Source organism: Hibiscus syriacus, unplaced genomic scaffold (genome assembly GCF_006381635.1).
Source record: "Hibiscus syriacus cultivar Baekdansim isolate YM2019G1 unplaced genomic scaffold, ASM638163v2 tig00111095_pilon, whole genome shotgun sequence".
Taxonomy (NCBI): domain Eukaryota; kingdom Viridiplantae; phylum Streptophyta; class Magnoliopsida; order Malvales; family Malvaceae; genus Hibiscus; species Hibiscus syriacus.
The window spans coordinates 11,861,011-11,880,453 of record NW_024062980.1 but is presented as its reverse complement, the minus strand read 5'-3'; the positions used below and the strand labels follow the sequence as shown (position 1 = coordinate 11,880,453).

At 32.4% G+C, this 19,443-nt stretch overlaps 1 protein-coding gene and 1 pseudogene across 1 annotated transcript; both read right to left on the bottom strand.

Annotated features, from left to right (window-relative positions):
- Positions 1-3,085: 3,085 nt before the first annotated feature.
- Positions 3,086-3,935, bottom strand: LOC120152729 (annotated as a pseudogene).
- An 11,919-nt stretch (positions 3,936-15,854) lies between these two features.
- Positions 15,855-18,512, bottom strand: LOC120152719. The gene is made up of 2 exons (XM_039164878.1): positions 18,076-18,512; positions 15,855-16,456 (listed from the first exon to the last, which is right to left on the bottom strand). Exons 1-2 carry the CDS (start codon positions 18,286-18,288, stop codon positions 16,241-16,243), a joined length of 429 nt encoding a protein of 142 aa, XP_039020809.1. The 5' UTR covers positions 18,289-18,512; the 3' UTR covers positions 15,855-16,240.
- Positions 18,513-19,443: the final 931 nt, after the last annotated feature.

The following is a 19,443-nucleotide window of genomic DNA, read 5'->3' as shown; positions in this document are numbered from 1 at the left end:
GGTGAGCCCATCTTTGCGACTGTATCCGCAACCTTATTATATTCGCCGGATATCAAGGTAACGTCAATCAATCAACACCTTTATTGAATATTTCAACCATTTTTTAAAGCTCCATTAAAGATTTTTGCCAAGTTTTAAATCTATTTTTAGAAAATATAGTAGAACTTTTTTATTAATATAAAATTTAAAATTTTCAATTTTAGTTGATATTTATAATAATTTGTCTCTTTTATCTCAAAATTTAAAAGAATATAAGGTAGTTTTCTGGTAAATAATAAGAGTTCTATATTTGATGTATTAATAATATATAATTATATATATAGTTAATAAGATTATAGAAATAAAAAGTAAAATTATTTTATTTTAATATCATTTCAATATCTTACTCATTTAACATCTTACTCATTTAACATGTATAAATTTTACACAATTACGGGTCTAAACCCTTTCTTTCTTTTATGATAATAATGACAAGAGCAGTATGAAATCAAAGTAAATAATGGTCAAAGGAAGAGGCTCTTGGAAATAAATAGATACGCGGGACTGTGAATCTCATGGACAAATGTTCATTTCTGGTTCAAGCTGTGGTTAATGGGTGGCTTAAACAAGATAAGTAGAGAGTTCTAAGTCATTATATGAGACGAGATATATAATAAATTACTTAAGCTTTGGTTTAATTAATGTTTGATTTCGTTCGAATTTTTAATGAATTGAAATAATTTGTGGTAGATTCAAAAGTATTTTTAAGATAATGAGCCTACATATGTAATATGTTAGCAACACAAAATTTTTGAATGAGGTAGAAATAAATAAAATTTTAGTGTGAACGTCATCAGTAAAATAGGTAATTAACCAAAACAAATTATTTGATACTCAACTCGAAAAACACACAAACAACTCAAAAAATAAATTTTAATTATATAAAATAAGATATTAAATTTATTAATATTAATATTTTGTTTTTATTTTAAAAAAATAGAATATACATTTTTTGTATTTAAGGTTTAGGTTTGAGTTTGAGCTTTAATTAAGCTCAAGTTTGAGAATGTTTTTGATTCAATTATTTTTGAGCTGAAATCAAGTTTTAATTTTTTATTTTAAAATCGAATCAAATTTAATAATTTTAAATTCATGAGTTTATTATATATACTAAACTTTAAACTTTTTAAATTGAATCTAGTCAAACTCTATAATAGTTAAACTTGAATAGTATTAATTTACAACCGTAAAATAAAAATATAAAATGCTCAGTTTTGTATATGGACCCACCAGTTGATGCTTCTTAACTTTATAAATCGTCAAGATTCTTGAGGGATAAAATCTCGACATACTAATTATTCCAAGCTTTCTACTGTTAAAAGAATAAAAAAATTCAATTAATGCAAGAAGAATACATTCACCTAAAATAGAAAAGCAATAGGCTTCTGAAAAATGAAGAATTTAATCTCTATTAATTTTTAAAATAAATAATCTTATTTTTTTACATAAACTTTACACTATTTTAATTAATATATTACTAAATTTAATCTTCTCGTATTAATTCCAATAAAATTCAAAAGAGAAAAAGAGCGATAAATGTGTTGTATCTGTTAAATGGTCTTCGAGCAGAGATTTAGACGACGACTCCGCTCACAACCTGGGCCCACCATCCCCTTATCTTTGTGTTTTGGTAAATACAGGAGACTGTGGGAGTGTTGAAATTCGGGAGCTCACTTTTCCGGACATACAAAGTATAGGGTATTCAGGATATTCGAGTATCAAAAAGTTGACCTATGACCCGGTTCGTAATATTAGGATACCCGTAGATCTGATATTGACATAATCAGGGTATCCATTAATTCGGGTAATAGGATACCCGATTCAGAATCATCATTCTTTTGGAAACGTGAATTTGTCTACTGTTGAATCAAAATAATAATTTAAAATGTGCACAAACAGAAATGAAAAAGTGTAAATGACTTTGAGATTGTAAAATGCAATTAGCATCCTAATTTCTTCCTTTTCCAAATGCATTTTACCTAAAATATTTGTCAGCAATTTCGAATGAAAATTATAGAGAAGAAAAAAGTTAAAACTGAAAGTACCTGGTATTAATTAATTTCGGCTATTCATAAATGACGACAAGGAATGATTGAAGATGAAACGGCGATGAGGGCAGTGAGCTAATGATCACTTGACCGGTGAAATGAAAGAGGCAAATGAGATCGGAACAAGGAAATTTGGAATGGTATATTTGTAAGTATGATGTGGTTGGTTGTTTAGAGACTTGAAGTGGATGAGACGTGAAGTAAATTCAAATTATTATTTAACTAAGCACTAAAACGGGGAGTGTTGCTGAATATTAGTAAAATAATAAAAAAAACAAAATAAAAAAAATCCGGGTACCTAATAGTCGGATATCTAGTTAAAGGGAATTTTGTGATTTGGGCCCGACCCAAAACCCCAAGAAGAAAGCAAGCCAGGAACCTGACCCGTAACTTCACGTATTTTAATTATAAATATCCGATAATTTTTAATTTGGTAAACGAGTCAATGGATCGAGTAGTTTGAAACACCCTTATATGACAATATATGTTTAAATATAATTCTTATAAGTTAACATTGGATATTCATAACTTTGATATTCTTAATACTCAAAATCGAGTTCTTAATGAATAATCATGTTCAACTCTTTTATCATTACGATCCCTCGATTCATACTTATCCTTTTGTTTTTATTTTAACCATGTTCAACTCCTTTCACTGAAGGATATTATACAAATTATTAAAATTAGTCATCTATATATATATTTGGTAAATAAAAATTTAAGTTGAGAGTAATTTTTCCTATTCAAGACCAAGATATATATAAATTTTAATTGGGATTTATATATATAAAAAAGGAAATACTAGGAATAATTATAAGAGCAAATCAACTTACTAAAATTGGGCAAGAACAAATATGTCGGATAATTCAATTTAGAGTTTAATACTTTATGATTTATCAGATACTACTATTTATGGTAAATATAAAACTAAACTCCATTCATTCAGAATAATTCCCAAATACAAATAATGAAAATAAAATGCTCAACCTCGAAAGTCATTAGTAAGGCGGCGGCGGCTGTCTAGCAGTCGGAGTCCAAATCACATCCGATCCGCCACCTAAATGACGACTACACATAGAAACCCCGCAAGATTCCGAACCACCCCCATCACCAATGTGACCGGTACTATCTCCACCGCCGCCAGAAAACGGCGGAGACTGTCCTTCGGCTTCACCTTCTCCGTCTCCGCCAAACGACATCGTGTTCCTCGTTTCTTCTTCTCCTCCTCCTCCTCCTACACCTTCCGCTAACTGATGATACGAAGGATTGTTGAACGTAGCAGCAACTATAAACACCGTATCAGCCGCCATCAAGGAGCCCGCCACGAACCCTCCGACGACCTGCCCTTGAGGGCCCGCTAGTGAGATGGAGAACGTGTTGGGGACGTTATGCGACGTCGTTGGGGGTAGGACAGTGGCTAAGAGAGATAAGATATCGAATCTGCCATGGAAAGTTATCGTAGCTCCCGGAGTAGACGAAATTTGACGGAGAGTTACGTTCGAAACAGTCCCGGAACAATTAAGTACTCAGAGTCCGACGTTTCTCCGACTACAGAAGCCGGAGATAGATTCGAAGACGTCGTTCCCGCCTGGGATTTCGAGGATGTAAGGAGTCATGGCAGGGTCGTTGAGTTTCGGAGCGAGGAGGAGTGATTGTTTGGGCTTGTTTTTGGAACCTGGAGGACGACCCCTTGGTTTACGAACCTCTTCAATGGAAGCTCCATCGGCGGTGGGGAGAGTGGAAGAGTCTTTGGAGTGATGGTGAGAGAGGTGGTGAAGTTTGGAAAACATGTTGTTGGGGTTTCCATTTTGCGAATCCACATACTCACCTTTCATGGCGTGGGGATGAGATTTTGATATTTTTGCCCTTCCTTTTCAATAAATTTCTTTTGGCAAGAGAAGAAGAAGGTGGAGGTGTAGCGTTTTGGATTTTACACTTTTTGAGATTTAAACACTACTGGTAGAACCAACGTGCCTACAATTTTCCACTCCTACCATCGTCTTTGTTTTGATATTAATATATTATCATTAATATATATTTAGTACTGCTTCAAAACAATATAGATTCAAATGGTTGATTTACATCTTAATGTAATTTGTAGGAGTCAAACGATCTAATAATTAAGGAATAATTTTTTTTTAAGATTTTAAGTTTAAACATGGTTCATTATAAGATATTTAAATATTCATTCTAAATTAATTAAAAAAATATATAATGTAATTTTATCGATGAGAATTTACTTATGGACACTTTACTCATTTAATTATTAATTTTATTTTATAATATTTTGATATTTTAGAAGGTAAAAGATCTTGATGAATAAAATATTTTTTTTGATAATTAAGATTTATAGATAAGTATTGAAAGTCAGAAAGTTAAGGTGATGTTTTATCATTTTATGATCTAAAGTTACAAAGTTAACTTACATTAAATATTATTTTTTATTTTATTTTAGGATCAATTTAAGTTAAAGTAATTATAAAGTAGTATATTTGTTCTAAATTCTTTTAATCATTTGACTATAAACTCTCAATCACCATGTGACAATCACTTGTGCTTGAAATTTTGATCTCTAGAAACAATAACAATTCCTTTAACCACTAAAGTAAAGTGGTTCATGCCACAATGATATATTATAATGATTATAATTAATTTTAAATATATTTTAGATGTATTATTTACTTCAATTAAAAAAAATATTTATATTAAAATATAAATTTCAAAGTATTAATTAAATTTAATAATTTAATTAAATTATTATATTATATTTTAACATATATTTTTTAAAATAAAATAATTAATATAAAATATATTAAAAGTAAACTATTAAAATTTTGTATTAATCAATATTAATTTATGTATATCAATACATTAACTAAAATAGACTCAAATGTATCAATATCAATCAAAATTTACATTAAAATAAAATTATAATTTCTTGTTCTAATTTACTATTGAATGGTCTTAGTGGTAAAAATAAATGTTGCTATCTCAAAAGTACTCGAGTTCGAGCAATTACATCTATAAAAAGTATGAATCATCAATAGACTTAGAAATAAGAAATATTTTTGAACATAAATTAACTTGTAAATGTGTTTATGAATAAAAAATAATAAATCATATAATTTATGTAACGTCCCAAATCCTGGGTTAGTAGTCCGCGTCAACTCGAGACCCATAAATTTGAACCAAAGGACCCATTAGAATGGTTAGACTCAATTAAATTGATATTGGGATTGAGTTGGGCCCAAGGGTTAATAGTGATTTAGTTGATTTTGGAAGTAGAGGGACTAAAAGAGCAATTAACCCATTTTTATTTCAGAAGTTGAAAATACATTTCCTTATTATATGTTATACATGAACCACTCTCCCTAAAAATCTCACCAAACCTTCATCCTTTCATCTCATCTTTTTCCTCTTCTCCTTCCTCATTCAAGTGAAGATTTCAAATATTTCAAGCTTAGTTGAGTTTAGTTAAGATAAGCATGGTAATCTATAATCAAAGAGCCTCAATTTAAGCCCCATTTCTCAGGTTTTACACTTAGATTCCAAAAATGGGTTTTGGGAGGTTTAATAGAATATATGGACTCTAAGTTATTTTTTATAGATTCATGTTCTATGAAGTGTTATTATCTTTAATCCACATAGTAAGTTTAATAATTTCTTTTAATACTTTTGATTAGTGAAAGAAGTTGATGAAACCTCAAGAAAAAAGGGAAAATAAAATTTTCCTCTTGAGTGATTTTAGGGCTTTTCTAGCAGATAAAGAAGCAAGGTAATACACTCATGACTTCCTCATAACATTTATGAGTCATTTAAAGTGATCTATAGCTAGAAAGTTGAGTAGAGGCATGATGAGTTATTTTCATGGTAGATTATATGATTTAGAATTATAGCATGTTTTAAAGCTTTATTTATAATCCTCTATAATCACATAAAACATCTCTATAATCACATAAAACACTAAATACATTTAGAAACCTCAAAATAACAATATGGGTGAGTTTGAGTGCCCAAATACGACAATTTCAAGGGTAAGTATTGGTACTAGAGGAATAATACCTATATTGTTCTTATATCAGGCATAAACTTATAGTGTTTGAAAGGGCAGTATCGATACCCCTTGAAGGAGTATCGATACTGTGGGTTCGGTATCGAGACCAGGATGTTTGGTATCGAAACCAATTTTCCAGAATATTATTTTGGTATCGATATTCTAGGGAGTATCGATACTCAGGGTCCAAGTATCGATACTTGTAACACCCACAAACCGATGCGGGTGACTTGACTCGATCCAAGATGTCATATTAGGGTCACCGGAGCGACCCACAGTAAAAATCCTGTAAAAAAAATTAAAATTTCTCTAAAAACGCATAAAGTCATAAAACAATTTATAATCAAAATACAAGTTCTGAAAAATCATTCATACTTAGTGTAAAAATCAAATGTGACCCACATGCCCTCTAATTAATCAAATGTGACCTACATGCCCTTTAATTACACTTGTATCGTACTCTTCATCCCAAGCCAAAGGAACTCTCGTTTCAGATATCGATAGTTGCGCCGGATCAATTCTTTTAACTTGAAATGGAGAGCAGAAGAGTGAGCTTTGGGAAGCTAAGTAATACAGAACTACCAAGTGAAGTTGAAGGACATGCAGATATAGGCAAGCATAAAAAAATTTCCCTAATTATTCAGACTTCAGTATGTTTTTTTGATGAGTTGCGGTTCCACTGATATTTTTTTAAGTAAAAGACATGAAGCTTACAGTTTAAAGGAAACGTATAGAGGATTAGGTTCAGGAGATCAGAATAGAGTGTCTAGTGTGTTCGTAAAAAACCAGTGTCAAGGTATAGATCTTTTTAAAACAATAACATTTTAAAACATATTTTTAAAACCATAATAAAACCCTCCAGCCGAACTCCAATATACAGTTCCCTAGAACTGCATCCACAAGAACTTACCCTAAGCACACGACAAATGAGCCACCCTAAGGGAATACCTTGGGGCCCAAGGGTCTCTTTAGGTCCGTAAGGAATTACCAGCTTGATCAGAGCTGAACCACCATACTCTAGAATCCTACCGATAGTGTATCTAGTAGAAATCATATTTAACAGTAAACTGTAATATCAGGATCGTGATCCAATAAAATCTCGTAAGAGTGACAATGAAATAAACCACATAACTACCCTCCACCCGTACTCTATATGTAGTCCCATGATTTACCCAAGGGAGTACCTTGGGGCCTTAAAGCCTACCCAAGGATACCTTAGGTCCGTAAGGAATTACTAGCTTGATCAGAGTTGAACCTCCATACTCCAGCCTACCCAGACAATGTCCCAATAAAACAGCTCAAGTAGTAACTAGTAGATCCCATGATCTATAATTCAGGAATATTTATATTTTCCAGTGAAAACAGGAAATCAGAGAGCACATATCATGTAACCATAGTTCATTTAACATTGAATCAAAACATCTGTAAATCTGTAATTTCAAAAAATCATGTTTTAAAATAGGTAAAACATTTACATATCACATAAGGAACACACTAGAGGATCTAAATATTCTTCGGAGGTGCTTGGTATTTATTAGGTAGGGGGACCATGAAACTTTTATAGTTTAATAGGATTTTATGTATAAGATCTCTATAAAAAGGGGTTTGATAGATAATTGATTCATCATTCATACGAGAAGTGATTCATCAAGATCATACAATATTAAAATATTTTTGGAGGCTATTGAGTAATCAGAAAGACATTCAGAATCTTTTACATCAGAGTTATTGAAGATTTAGATATAACATGAGTGTTCCCATTATTTAGGCAAATAAGAGTATTACAAACATTTTAATTTCTGATGAATTCTTAGTAACTTAATCCAATAAGGGTAAAATGGAAGTTGACATTATTCCAAATTTATACAAACTATCATGATTTCAAGTTAAATCATACTAATCGATCTTCACACTGTAAAACTTATCAATATTCCGGACTGATATACTTCACGAATAATCACTTCTTAATATTGATTACACTTGTTGAATTGGTCACTTTCAGAATCACCACTGAACGAAACTAAAGGAGATGATCATGTATTTGATGGTATTATACATTTCTAGGATGTATCAGCATCAAGAATATGCAGCACACTTGAGTTCAAGGTATTCTAATCTTTTTTAGGGTTTAGGGTATTTCAATCATTTGATTATCGAAGTTATTTTAATATTTCACAGCTCGATGACATTTCAGTAAATTCTTTTCAATCCTAAACTATGTACCTTTTCTGGTAATTTGTTATATATATTCGTTCAGAGTTATTTTATATTTCAAGTATGACAGGAATGATTCCATTATTCAGGAAATCAGGAGCATTTTAGACATTTGGTTCTTTGGAGAATTCTTAGTTATTTAATCTAATAAGAGTAGAGCGATGATTTGTGGTATTCAAGATTATATATTAAATTATCAAGATTTCGAGTCCAATTGAACTACAAATCCTAACACTGCGATACATATAAATTATTTGGATTGTGATACTTCTCTATTATTCACTTCTTAACACTGAATGCACTAGCTGAATTGATCAATATCAGGATCATCTTTGAATTGATCGTAGGGAGATAACTATGTATTTCAATGGTATTTATTTCATTTTTATGTTACAACGGTATCACGAAATGTCAACGTGATGGATTCTTGGTTCAAAACCCTTATGGACGGTACAACATATAAGTTTACCAGCGTTTCTAGACTTATCCAAGTTATTCACTTAATTTTATGTCATTGAGGGTACTTAGGTCATTTAGTAGACAAGTTTATCACGGTCACTTCAGAGTTTCCAGAGTAATTCAGTCGTTTCCACAATTCAGATACATACAATACTTCTACTTAGTTCAACTTGGTAATATAATATAGTCATTTTATACTTATAGGGTATTTTAGTCATTTTACACTTCAGGGGTAATTCTGTAATTTTATAATCAGCTGGTTTCTATATTAAAGTTTTTAATGATGATAAATAGAATTTAGAGATTCTGAGGCTGTTTACTTTTTCGGATAATCACTAAACTTGAAATCATTCTTATCAGTCTTCTTGTGTTTATGCAGGTAGTTTGAGCCTTATTCAGTTTAATTTATTTTATTACGCAATCAGATCGATTTTAGAAATTTTAACTACACACATGTAACCATATTCAACTATGCATTTACCAATACATACATGTTCCATTCAACATGCATAAGGTAGTAATGTGTTACCTCAATTTCTGTATTCCATTCATCGAACATTTAAACTCCATTCGATCGCCCTCAAACTTTAATTCCATGTCCCATAATGTCTCGGATACATAGCAAACGAATTTACTTCAGAAAATGAACTTAATCGAAAAACCAAATTGAATCAAAAGATAAAATACTGAAAAATGACTTACCGAGTGCGAATATAGAAAACGGACTTCAGAATCAGACGCAGGACGTCGAAAAACATAACATAAGACTATTCAAAATTTTTGACTTTTCAAAATTTTTGACTTTTCAGTTAAAGTCAACAGTCAAAGTCAATGGTTCAAAGTCAACGGGTTGACTCAGACGAGTTGAATCAGTTCGGGTTAACTCAGTTTGGTCTGAGTTGACTTGATTCAGTCCGAGTTGACTCGGTCAGGTCAAATAGACCCGATTCAGACAGGGTTGGGACGATTAGAGTGGCTCAGACTGTTTTAGAAGAAACTAGAGTTGTGGGATGAACCCCACGTGCACTCGACGATGCATGACAGTGTGTGAAACGATGTTAAGGGGCAGGTCGGCCGGCTGATTACTCTAATGCATTTACACATCACTACCAAGCCATTTCAACACTAAAAATAGGTTATATTCGTTGAAATTTAAAACAAAGGGCCGAAATGCTTACCCCGACAGCAGACGGATGAAATCGAAGATGGTGGATGACAGCTTGGATCAGGATCTGGTCGGAATCACCTCAGGAACATACTGCTGGATGCGGTGAGGTAAACCAGTGTTAGAATCAACTGGAAACGACAGAAAACCAACGACAGGGAAAAGGTTTTCGACTCACCTTTTCAGCTTAATTCACGATGATCAACAACCGATCTCAGTGAGGGGTAATAGGACTTTTGGTCACCGATCGACGATGAGTTGAAAGGAGGTAACAGCGGGTCGAACATCAGTCGGATAGAGGTGGATCGAAGGTAACAGTGATGGGTGAAATTGGGGAAACATTTAGGGATATTTTGGGTTTGGCTTGCTCAGCCGGGGGATTTATTTTTCACTAACAAAAAAATGGGTTAATTCAGGGTTAAGTCCCTAAACTTCCCACAGGTTCCAAAATTAAGCTATGACTTTTAAAAATTTACAATTTGGTACTTAACTTTCTTTTTTAATTAAAATTTGTGTTACAATACTCCTCTTCGTAAAAGAAATTTCATCCTCAAAATTTACTTAAGTCATAGAAATGTAAAAACTGAATTTCCATCCAGTCTTCATTCTCTCAGGTATCTTTTACAGGTATATGAATCCTCTACTAGACCTTAACCAGCTGAATAAGCGTTCTTGACAAGCTCTTCCTTATCAAAATTCCAAACTTGAACAAAATTCTCCTCGTATAACCAAACATACCTTAATGATCATTTCTTAATTAAAATAATACTTTCTTACTTTCAGCACAACATGCAGACATAAATGTTTTCTTTTGTATGAGTAGCATCACCTTGAGACTTGCACTTTTCCCAAGTATTTGAACATTTACTTTAATCTCATACAGGTCAAGTTATTGAGGTACAAAACTAATCACTTATTGGGTTTCAAACTCATAAAATTGGAATAAGAACGATTTCAAAAATTCTTCAATTTAGGACATCAATGTAGAACATTTTGGGGCAAAACACCTTGTCTAAATCTGGACCAAATACCTTATTCTTCTATCTACTTGGGTAGCATAACTTAATATCAAAACTTTACTTACAAAGTTTGGCTACGAGTTTATCATCACAGAACGTTTTGGGAGTAACAAAACTCAAACTCTCCAGAAGCCAGGTCAAAATTCTCTAATGAATAATCTCCCACGTTACTCACGCTAACTTCAAAAATTGTGACGAATACTAACATTATTCCCTTTTGCACAGATTGAGTCATAACAGATAAGATACTTTGGTATAATTATTACAGAATGATTTCTTAACATCAGAGTTCTGGCTCAGAGAGTACGACCATAATTTAGGGACATGTATAGACCAGACATCCTATCACAGTCGATCGACCGATCTACTCAAAAGACTCAACCCAACCTAAGCTCTGATACCACTAAATGTAACACCCATAGACCGATGCGGGTGACCAGATCTGATCTGAGGTGTCACATTAGGGTTACCAAAGTGAACCATAGTAAAAATCTCGGCAAAATTTAAAATTTCTGTTAAAACGCGTAAAGTCATAAAACACTTTATAATCAAAATACAACTTATGAAAAATCATTCATACTTAGTGTAAAAATCAAATGTGACCCACATGTCCTCTAATTATACTTGTATCGTACTCTTCATCCCAAGCCAAAGGAACTCCCATTACAGATGTCGATAGTTGCGTCGGATCAATTCTTTTAACTTGAAATTGAGAGTAAAACAGTGTGCTTTGGGAAGCTCAATAATACATAACTACCAAGTGATGCTGAAGGACATGCAAATAATAGGCAAGCATAAAAAATTTCCATAATGATTCAGACTTCTATAGGTTTTTGTGATGAGCTGAGGTTCCACTAATATTTCTTTAAGTACAAGACATGAATCTTACAATTCAGAGGAAACGTTCAGGAGATTAGAATAGGGTGTCTAGTGTATTCCCAAAAAAACAAGTGTCAAGGTACAGATATTTTTAAAACAATAATAGTTTAAAACATATTTTTAAAACCATAATAAAACCTTCCAACCGAACACCAGTGTGAGCTCCTAGATGTAAAACCCTCAATCGCACCATATGTCTACCCTAGAGTAGAGAGTGAGTATATGAGTATACTCACTGATGTATGAGATCTGATAACGTGAGCATTTTTCTGATGCACTTTTAGTATGATTTAGTTGTTAGTGTGACACTAGGCTAGTTAGCTCAGCGTCTAAAATTTGTTTCCTTACGCATATTAGCAGAGGAGCTGTTGAGGATCCTTTTGTCCAGAGTACGTCTCGAGTTCTTCTTTAGAGGGCATGTGTATTTGTAAAGCATGTTTCGTATATTCGAGTCGTAACTTATTTTAAATGATGGTCTGAATATTGAGATTTTTTTTTGGGAGCTTCTAATGTAAACCATTTTATTTATATTGTGATTGATTTATTTTATCATGAGTATTTCAAACGCTTATTTTAAATTGAGTAAGTAAAGAAAAAATTTAGTTAGCCACTTCGGTGGTTCTTTGTGGCATTCTAATCAGTTGACTATGTGTCGTACTGGTTTAGAGTGTTACAATTTATATTTAGTAAATTAATGAATATATAAAATTAAGAGATAATTGAGAAAAGAATTTGATTGAAAATAAGAAACATATTAATTTGAGTCTATTTCTACAAATCAAATTTACTTTGCAATAAAAATTCTTTTTTTATCCGTTATTATTATTATTGTAGACACCAATTTCGTAGGGGTTTGAATCAATATTTTTTTTGTTTTAAGTTGCTTCTTTTTTAATTTTTGTTTGAATTTTTAACCAGTTTTCTTTGATTAGTTTTAATATTATTATATATTTATTCAGTAGATTAGTTTTGTTAATTGCACTATTTTAGATTAATTCTATTAATATATTAGATTAGGGTATACTGCAGAGTTGTTCACTTTTGTTTCAATTTTTTAAACGTATGATCACTCGATTCAAAAAATTTAATTCATATTCACTTTCATTTCGTTTTAATTAAGATGTAGTCACTTAACTTAAACAGCCATTAAAAGTTTAAGGATTTGATGTTGTGGCATGTTAATAAAATAGTTTAATTTTTTGTTTTAACCCTTGAACTTTAGATAAAATTTAATTATGGATTGTTTTGTAAATCTAAAGCAGTTTAAGGACAAATTTACAATTTACCGTTTTTAATATGCTTTTCTTCTTAATTCCCCCTTACACCGCACACGAATCATCCCCTTTGTCGATTTTCGACAATCCGGGTATGATTGAATCATGAATGAGTAATTGAAACAGAGAATAAATTTGAAAGAAAGAAGAGTACTCACCATAATACACATAGTTGAATTTCGTGATCTAGTAAACGGGTTCCCAATAGCATCAGAACAAAAAACCCTACCCATTACCAATGTCAATCGTCTTTGGTCATTTAAAGAATTAATTGACATGGAAATTCATTAAATACACATCTACATGTTACCTTGTGAACATACATTGTAGTTGATCGGTTAATAAACAGAAAACAAAGACGTTGTGCACTGAAGATCAACAACCCAAAAGACAAAACTGCTCTAACAAAGCAAATACATTTCAGCAACCCAAACAGAAAAACAAAACCCATGAAGTTCTTTCATTCTAAGCTTCCAGAGTTCAAAAAAGAATAAAAAACCATCAAAGGCAGTGTGAATACAGGAAAAAAAAGAGAGAGAAAGAGTTTGAAATTGTGAAGATTCTGTTGATGTGTTACCGGTGGTTTAGAAGTTCAAACCCACAGCTTGATTCAACAACGACGATGACATAAGCAAATACCCAGTCCACTTGTAAATAAACCACGACAAACATGAGGATGATCACGTAAGCAAGACAAAGCAAAATGAAGTAAGGTGAAGAGCAATCAACTTGGAAGCCTAGAAGCTGGGTTGCTTTGAATAATGAGAAAAATGCCAAAACCAAGAACTAAACCGATCCCAGAAATGATAAGCTGAGTCACAAGCCAAGTTGAGAGGAGGGGGAAAAAAGAAGTGAAAGCTGCCTTGATAAAGGGTAAAAGCTTGACGGGTCGACTGTGAAAGTTGTGGAAAACGCTGTAGGTGACGGAACCGGTTGCGAAAATCTACGAAGGGGACGATTCGTGTGCGGTGTAAGGGGGAATTAAGAAGAAAAGCCTATTAAAAAACGGTAAATTGTAAATTTGTCCCTAAACTGCTTTAGATTTACAAAACAGTCCATAATTAAATTTTACCTAAAGTTCAAGGGTTAAAAAAAAATTAAACCATTTTATTAACATGACACATCATCAAATCATTAAACTTTTAACGGCTTTTTAGGATAAGTGTTCACATCTTAATTAAAACGAAATGAAAGTGACTACGAATTAAGTTTTTTGAATCGTGTGATAATACATTTATAAAATTGAAACAAAAGTGACAAACTCTATAGTTTACCCATTAGATTAAGTTTGGTTACATTTAGGGGTGTTCAAAACCGAGTATCTGGGTACTAAAAATTCGGCCCATGACCTGACCCGTAATATCAGGGTACCTGCAAGTCGAGTACCCGCACAATTAGGGTACCCGTTGGTTCGGGTAATAGGGTACCCGATTCCCTTTAAAAAAAATCCGCACTAATTTTTCTACATTATGTACTAAAAAATTCTGCATTTTGTACTATGTTTTCTGAAAAATTCTGCACTAAAAAAAATAAAATTCTGCACTAAAAATCTATACTAAACAAATTAAAATTCGAACAAACTAAAACAATCAAAAATCCGAATTACATAATTCAAACATACAAAGTAAAAAAACCAAGCTAAAACGATGCAGGGAATAGAATTAAATAAGCAATCCGGACAATGGGTAATTTACATAATGGTTTGTTAAATAAGCAAAAGGTAAAAAAAAACCTTAAAAAATCAAACAAGCAAATTTATAAGGTAAAAAACAATTGAATTAAAAGGAACCTCTTAAACTAGCTAGTTAAATATTTCTTAAACTAGCAAAAAGTTATCGGGTCAGCGGGTAATCTGTTAAGTCACATTTTGTGATCCGGGTCTGACCCAAAAACCAGAAAAATTAGTGGGCCGAGTACTTGACCCAAAAATTCGGGTATTTTCAAAATAACTATTCGACAATTTTCGATCGGGTCAGTGGTTCGACATATCGGGTCATTCGAGTAGGGTATTTTGAACACTCCTACTTACATTATATATTTAAATACTAAACAATTACTAATGCACATTTTATTTGGCATGTCTCATTATAGAATCAACAGCCCATTTACAATTGGAATTACTCAAATTATGTGGCGAACCAAATAACAACAAACCAAAGCCCATCAACTGACCCAATGGTTCAGGTCTAACATGGAGGAAGGCCCAGGCCCACGTTCAAACACATGAAGGAATTAGGCTTTTCTAAACCCTTCCAGCGCAACCAAATGTTAGCAGTCATATCAAGGGCAGGTCTAACGATCCAAATTGACCCCAAATGTGTTGGGGTTTCAAAACCCAACTTCCCGCACTCTTCCAATCGTTGCCGCATCCTCAGCAGATGGCGTGTTGTTCACGTGTCGGTGGTCCCAAGAACTCCAGAAGTAGCCACGCCAATACAACTTTACATGCACTTTGGCCAAGCCAGCAGCTACCACACCAAAGGCCCTTTCTTGTGCAAGGGACTATTCGTACAATGAGTGGTCCCTACCCTCCTCGTAACCATTTTGGCGAAGGTTCACGGGGATCTCTTAACTTCATATGTTTGCAAAACAATGATAAAAATGAAAGGCAACAACCATATCAAAAGGAGAGCAATCAAACCATTCTCAAATCGAAAACAAATGATTCAGAGAAAATCAAACAGAAAGAAAAAACCAGAGAGATTCAGACAGCTTTCACCCAAACAAGAAAAATGAAAAAAAACCATCAACAACAAAGAAATCAAGGGGAACAAGCAACCATTTTTGAGGCCATTAAAAAAACCAAAAAAGAACGAAAATTGCAGAAGAGCCATCATAATAAAAAGGAACAATTCGAGAGTTTTTTTACAACAAAAAGCACAACAAAAGAAGAAAACTCAGCTACCATTTAAAGAAATAATCGAAAAACATATTCAAAGTAAAAAAGGAAAAAAATGAAAAGCCTCATGGTTGGTTTTTCTGACAGTTGGCTCTATCGATTGGTTCCCAAATCCCAATGGTGTACAATGAGATAATGGCTAGGGAGACCACATACTCGATCTCATGAAGATCTGAAGGTGGAGGATAAATCAGAGAAGTAAAGAATCGAAAAGTCTCTGATATTTTCGTCGAGTCGAGAGTAGCTTCTCATAAAACTGAGACCGAATCCAAGTTCCCGGCATCAAGACGGACCTCCCGTAAAGATCTAGCATCGAACGACCATCAGAGGCTATGTCGAACGACGACGAGCGGTGGCAGAGGACGATGGACCTCCCTTGTCGGTGAAATGTTGTAGAGCTCTCTCCCTTGTTTTTTTTTTTTTTGAGTCAAGGCAAGAAATGAATCAAAATAAAAACTTTTGACCTTTATAAGTTTTTTTTAGGTAAATCATCTTGTAATCCTTCTGAGGTTTTAGTGAACGCATTATGGTCCAGTTTTGGATTAATTTCATGCTATTTCGAGCTTATAACTTTGCAATTAGTTCAATTTTGTCCTTTTTTAATTTCTAAAATTTTCGTGGATGCCCCTTAATGTTTTAGTTATTTTATTGTGCATTTAGCTTCTTTTTTGTTCATTTTAGTCCCAATTTTGTTTATGTTTTTATCTCTATTCCAATGCTCCTGTTATATGATTTTTACATCTTTTCCATGATTCTGGCCATGTTCTTCATTATGCCTATAAAGTTTTCATTCTCTCCATTTAGTCACAAGTTTATAAAACTTAGTTTCTACAATTGATATTATGGTTTGTCATGTTTGTATATTTATATTTTAATCTACTTTATAATATTAATATATGTATTATATTATATAAAAAGGGTTAATTACCCCATTCATATATAAATTATATTCGATTCTCAGCTTCATACATAATGTATAAAAATTCTCGATTTCATACATGATATTTTTTGCTGTTAACATATTCACCAACTTCCGTCACAAAAAGTGACGTGGAACTCTACGACAACGACAAATCGCACTTTAATTTTTTTTTATAGGTAAATTACACCTTTCCGTCATTCAACTATCTTCTCACTCTTATTTTAGTCACTAATGTTTAAATATTTTAAATTTAATTATTAAACTATAAAATTACTTATTTTAATAATTCAAATTTATTTTATCAATAATATTATGACATGCCATCTATTAATAGCGTAAATTTATTTAATTAATATTTTATTAAATTCTAATCCCAATTCCAAACATAACTGATCACTCCTAAACCCCAAACTATCCATTGCAAACCCAGAAACCCAAATCTCATACGGTGTTATCGGCGTTGGTTTCATCTTGATCATATTCTAGAAATTCGTCAACCCCTTAAACCTAAACCAAATCACTTTCCCCTGATTTATTTTTCTCGATTTTCTTTTCTGCTGATCTATTTTCATCTCTTTCTCTGATCATTTTCTTTTCGTTTTTGTGTTTAGTTTGATGTTCAATTTCATGGGTTTTGCTTAATTTGGGTTTGGTCTTTTTTTAATAATTTTGAACAATGAATATGATTTCGATATTTATTGTTAATGAAGAGATTAAACATAGGAGTAGAATGAATAGAGCCAAGATCAGCAGGCCTCCAACAACTTCCAAACACTTCCTCGTCAGTATCACACGCATGTAAACAAAACAAAGAGAGATGTAAATAAAAATTTAGATTGTAAAATCCTGTAAGCTTTTGTTTACATGGATGACTATAAACACCCAAAAAATCATGTAAAAGGCACCCTTACATTTCTTTTCGACAGAGAATAATACAAGGATTTTCACCATTTTTCTTTGAAATCAAAGGCAACACAAAATCTTATTTGTTTTTTAAAGATATTTTTGAGATCTGGTTTAGAATTAAAATATATCCATTTTTATTTTGATTATTGAAACAAAAGCACAACAGAGTGAAAAGAGTAAGGGTCTTGAGCGTTTACCTGCGCAGCGTTGAGATTCGTGTGTGAGGTCCCTCCAGTTGTTTTGGTGACCGTCAAGGGAGCAGTTGTTTTGGTGACCGTCAAGGGAGCAGTATAGAGATTAGATGCTTGCATGTCATTTTTAGGTTCCGTATTGAGTGTGTAGGGGGTATTCTTGTGCTCTTTAAGCTTTTTTTTTAGAATGAGAAGACTAGGTTTAGGTTCTTTAGCCATGGCCAGTGGTAGATGGAGAAAAGGGCGGCGATCGGGTACTCTAGGTTTCAATTGGAAATAAAAGAGGAGTTTAGACCAGATTTTGAAGTGTTGTTTGTTTTAGGACGGTTTAGGGTCGTCACCGGTAGGAGTAGTCGATGATCGAAGAATGAGAGATCATCCATGATCGGTGGCCGGTGGCGTTAGTGAGCATATGAGCCTTTGACCATGAGAAAGAAGATATGTTTAGGAGGAAAAGGGGGTAGACAAACGTTTTCTCTGGTTAAGGGTTAGTATAGTTTAATAATTAAATTAAAAAAATTTAAACTTTAGTGACTAAAATAAAAGTGAGAAGATAGTTGAGTGATGAATGATATAATTTACCTAAAAAAATAAAAACATGTTTTTTAAGGTGTCAAGTGTCATTTTATTAGTGGTCGTAAGTTTCCACGTCACTTTCCGTAATAGAAGTGGGTGAATCCGTTAACGACAAAAAATCATGTATGAAATCGAGAATTTTAAACATTATGTATGAAACTGAGAATCGAGTATAGTTCATGTATGAATGATGTAATTAACCCTATAAAAAACACGCACATATGTAATAGTTGTTTTTTATTTCTTATTTATTTCATTACATGTACGTATCATACATTATAGACATACTTATATACATTTATTTATTAAACTCATTTTACCCCTTTTGTACTTTGTGTTTATATATATTGGAATTAATATTTCTAAAATCATGAAATATCGTTACAATTGATAATATTTTTATGCTTTTACTCATATTCATTTTCAAAGATATCTTTTGTAGAATAGGTGTGAAAAGCAATGCTTAGTAGAAGTGATACGATTCAATACGACATTTAAACGAAAAGTGGACTTGAAAGAAATAGAATCTTTTTTTAATAAAATGTTACCTATTTTTAATAATGATAATGCTTTTAATTCTTGCTTGACATGTCTCATTTTTATCATTATTATTTGATTGTTTATTTGTCACATTTGTATTCAATTTGCACAGCTTTATGATTTTAATTAAGAAAAAGGACTTTCTTGTATAGAGAAGAAATAGATGGGATAGACTTCATATTGGTGGGTGTGCAAATCTTGTGATTTCTTCTTAAAATAGGGAATGACCCTTAATAAATAATTCAAAATAAATTAATC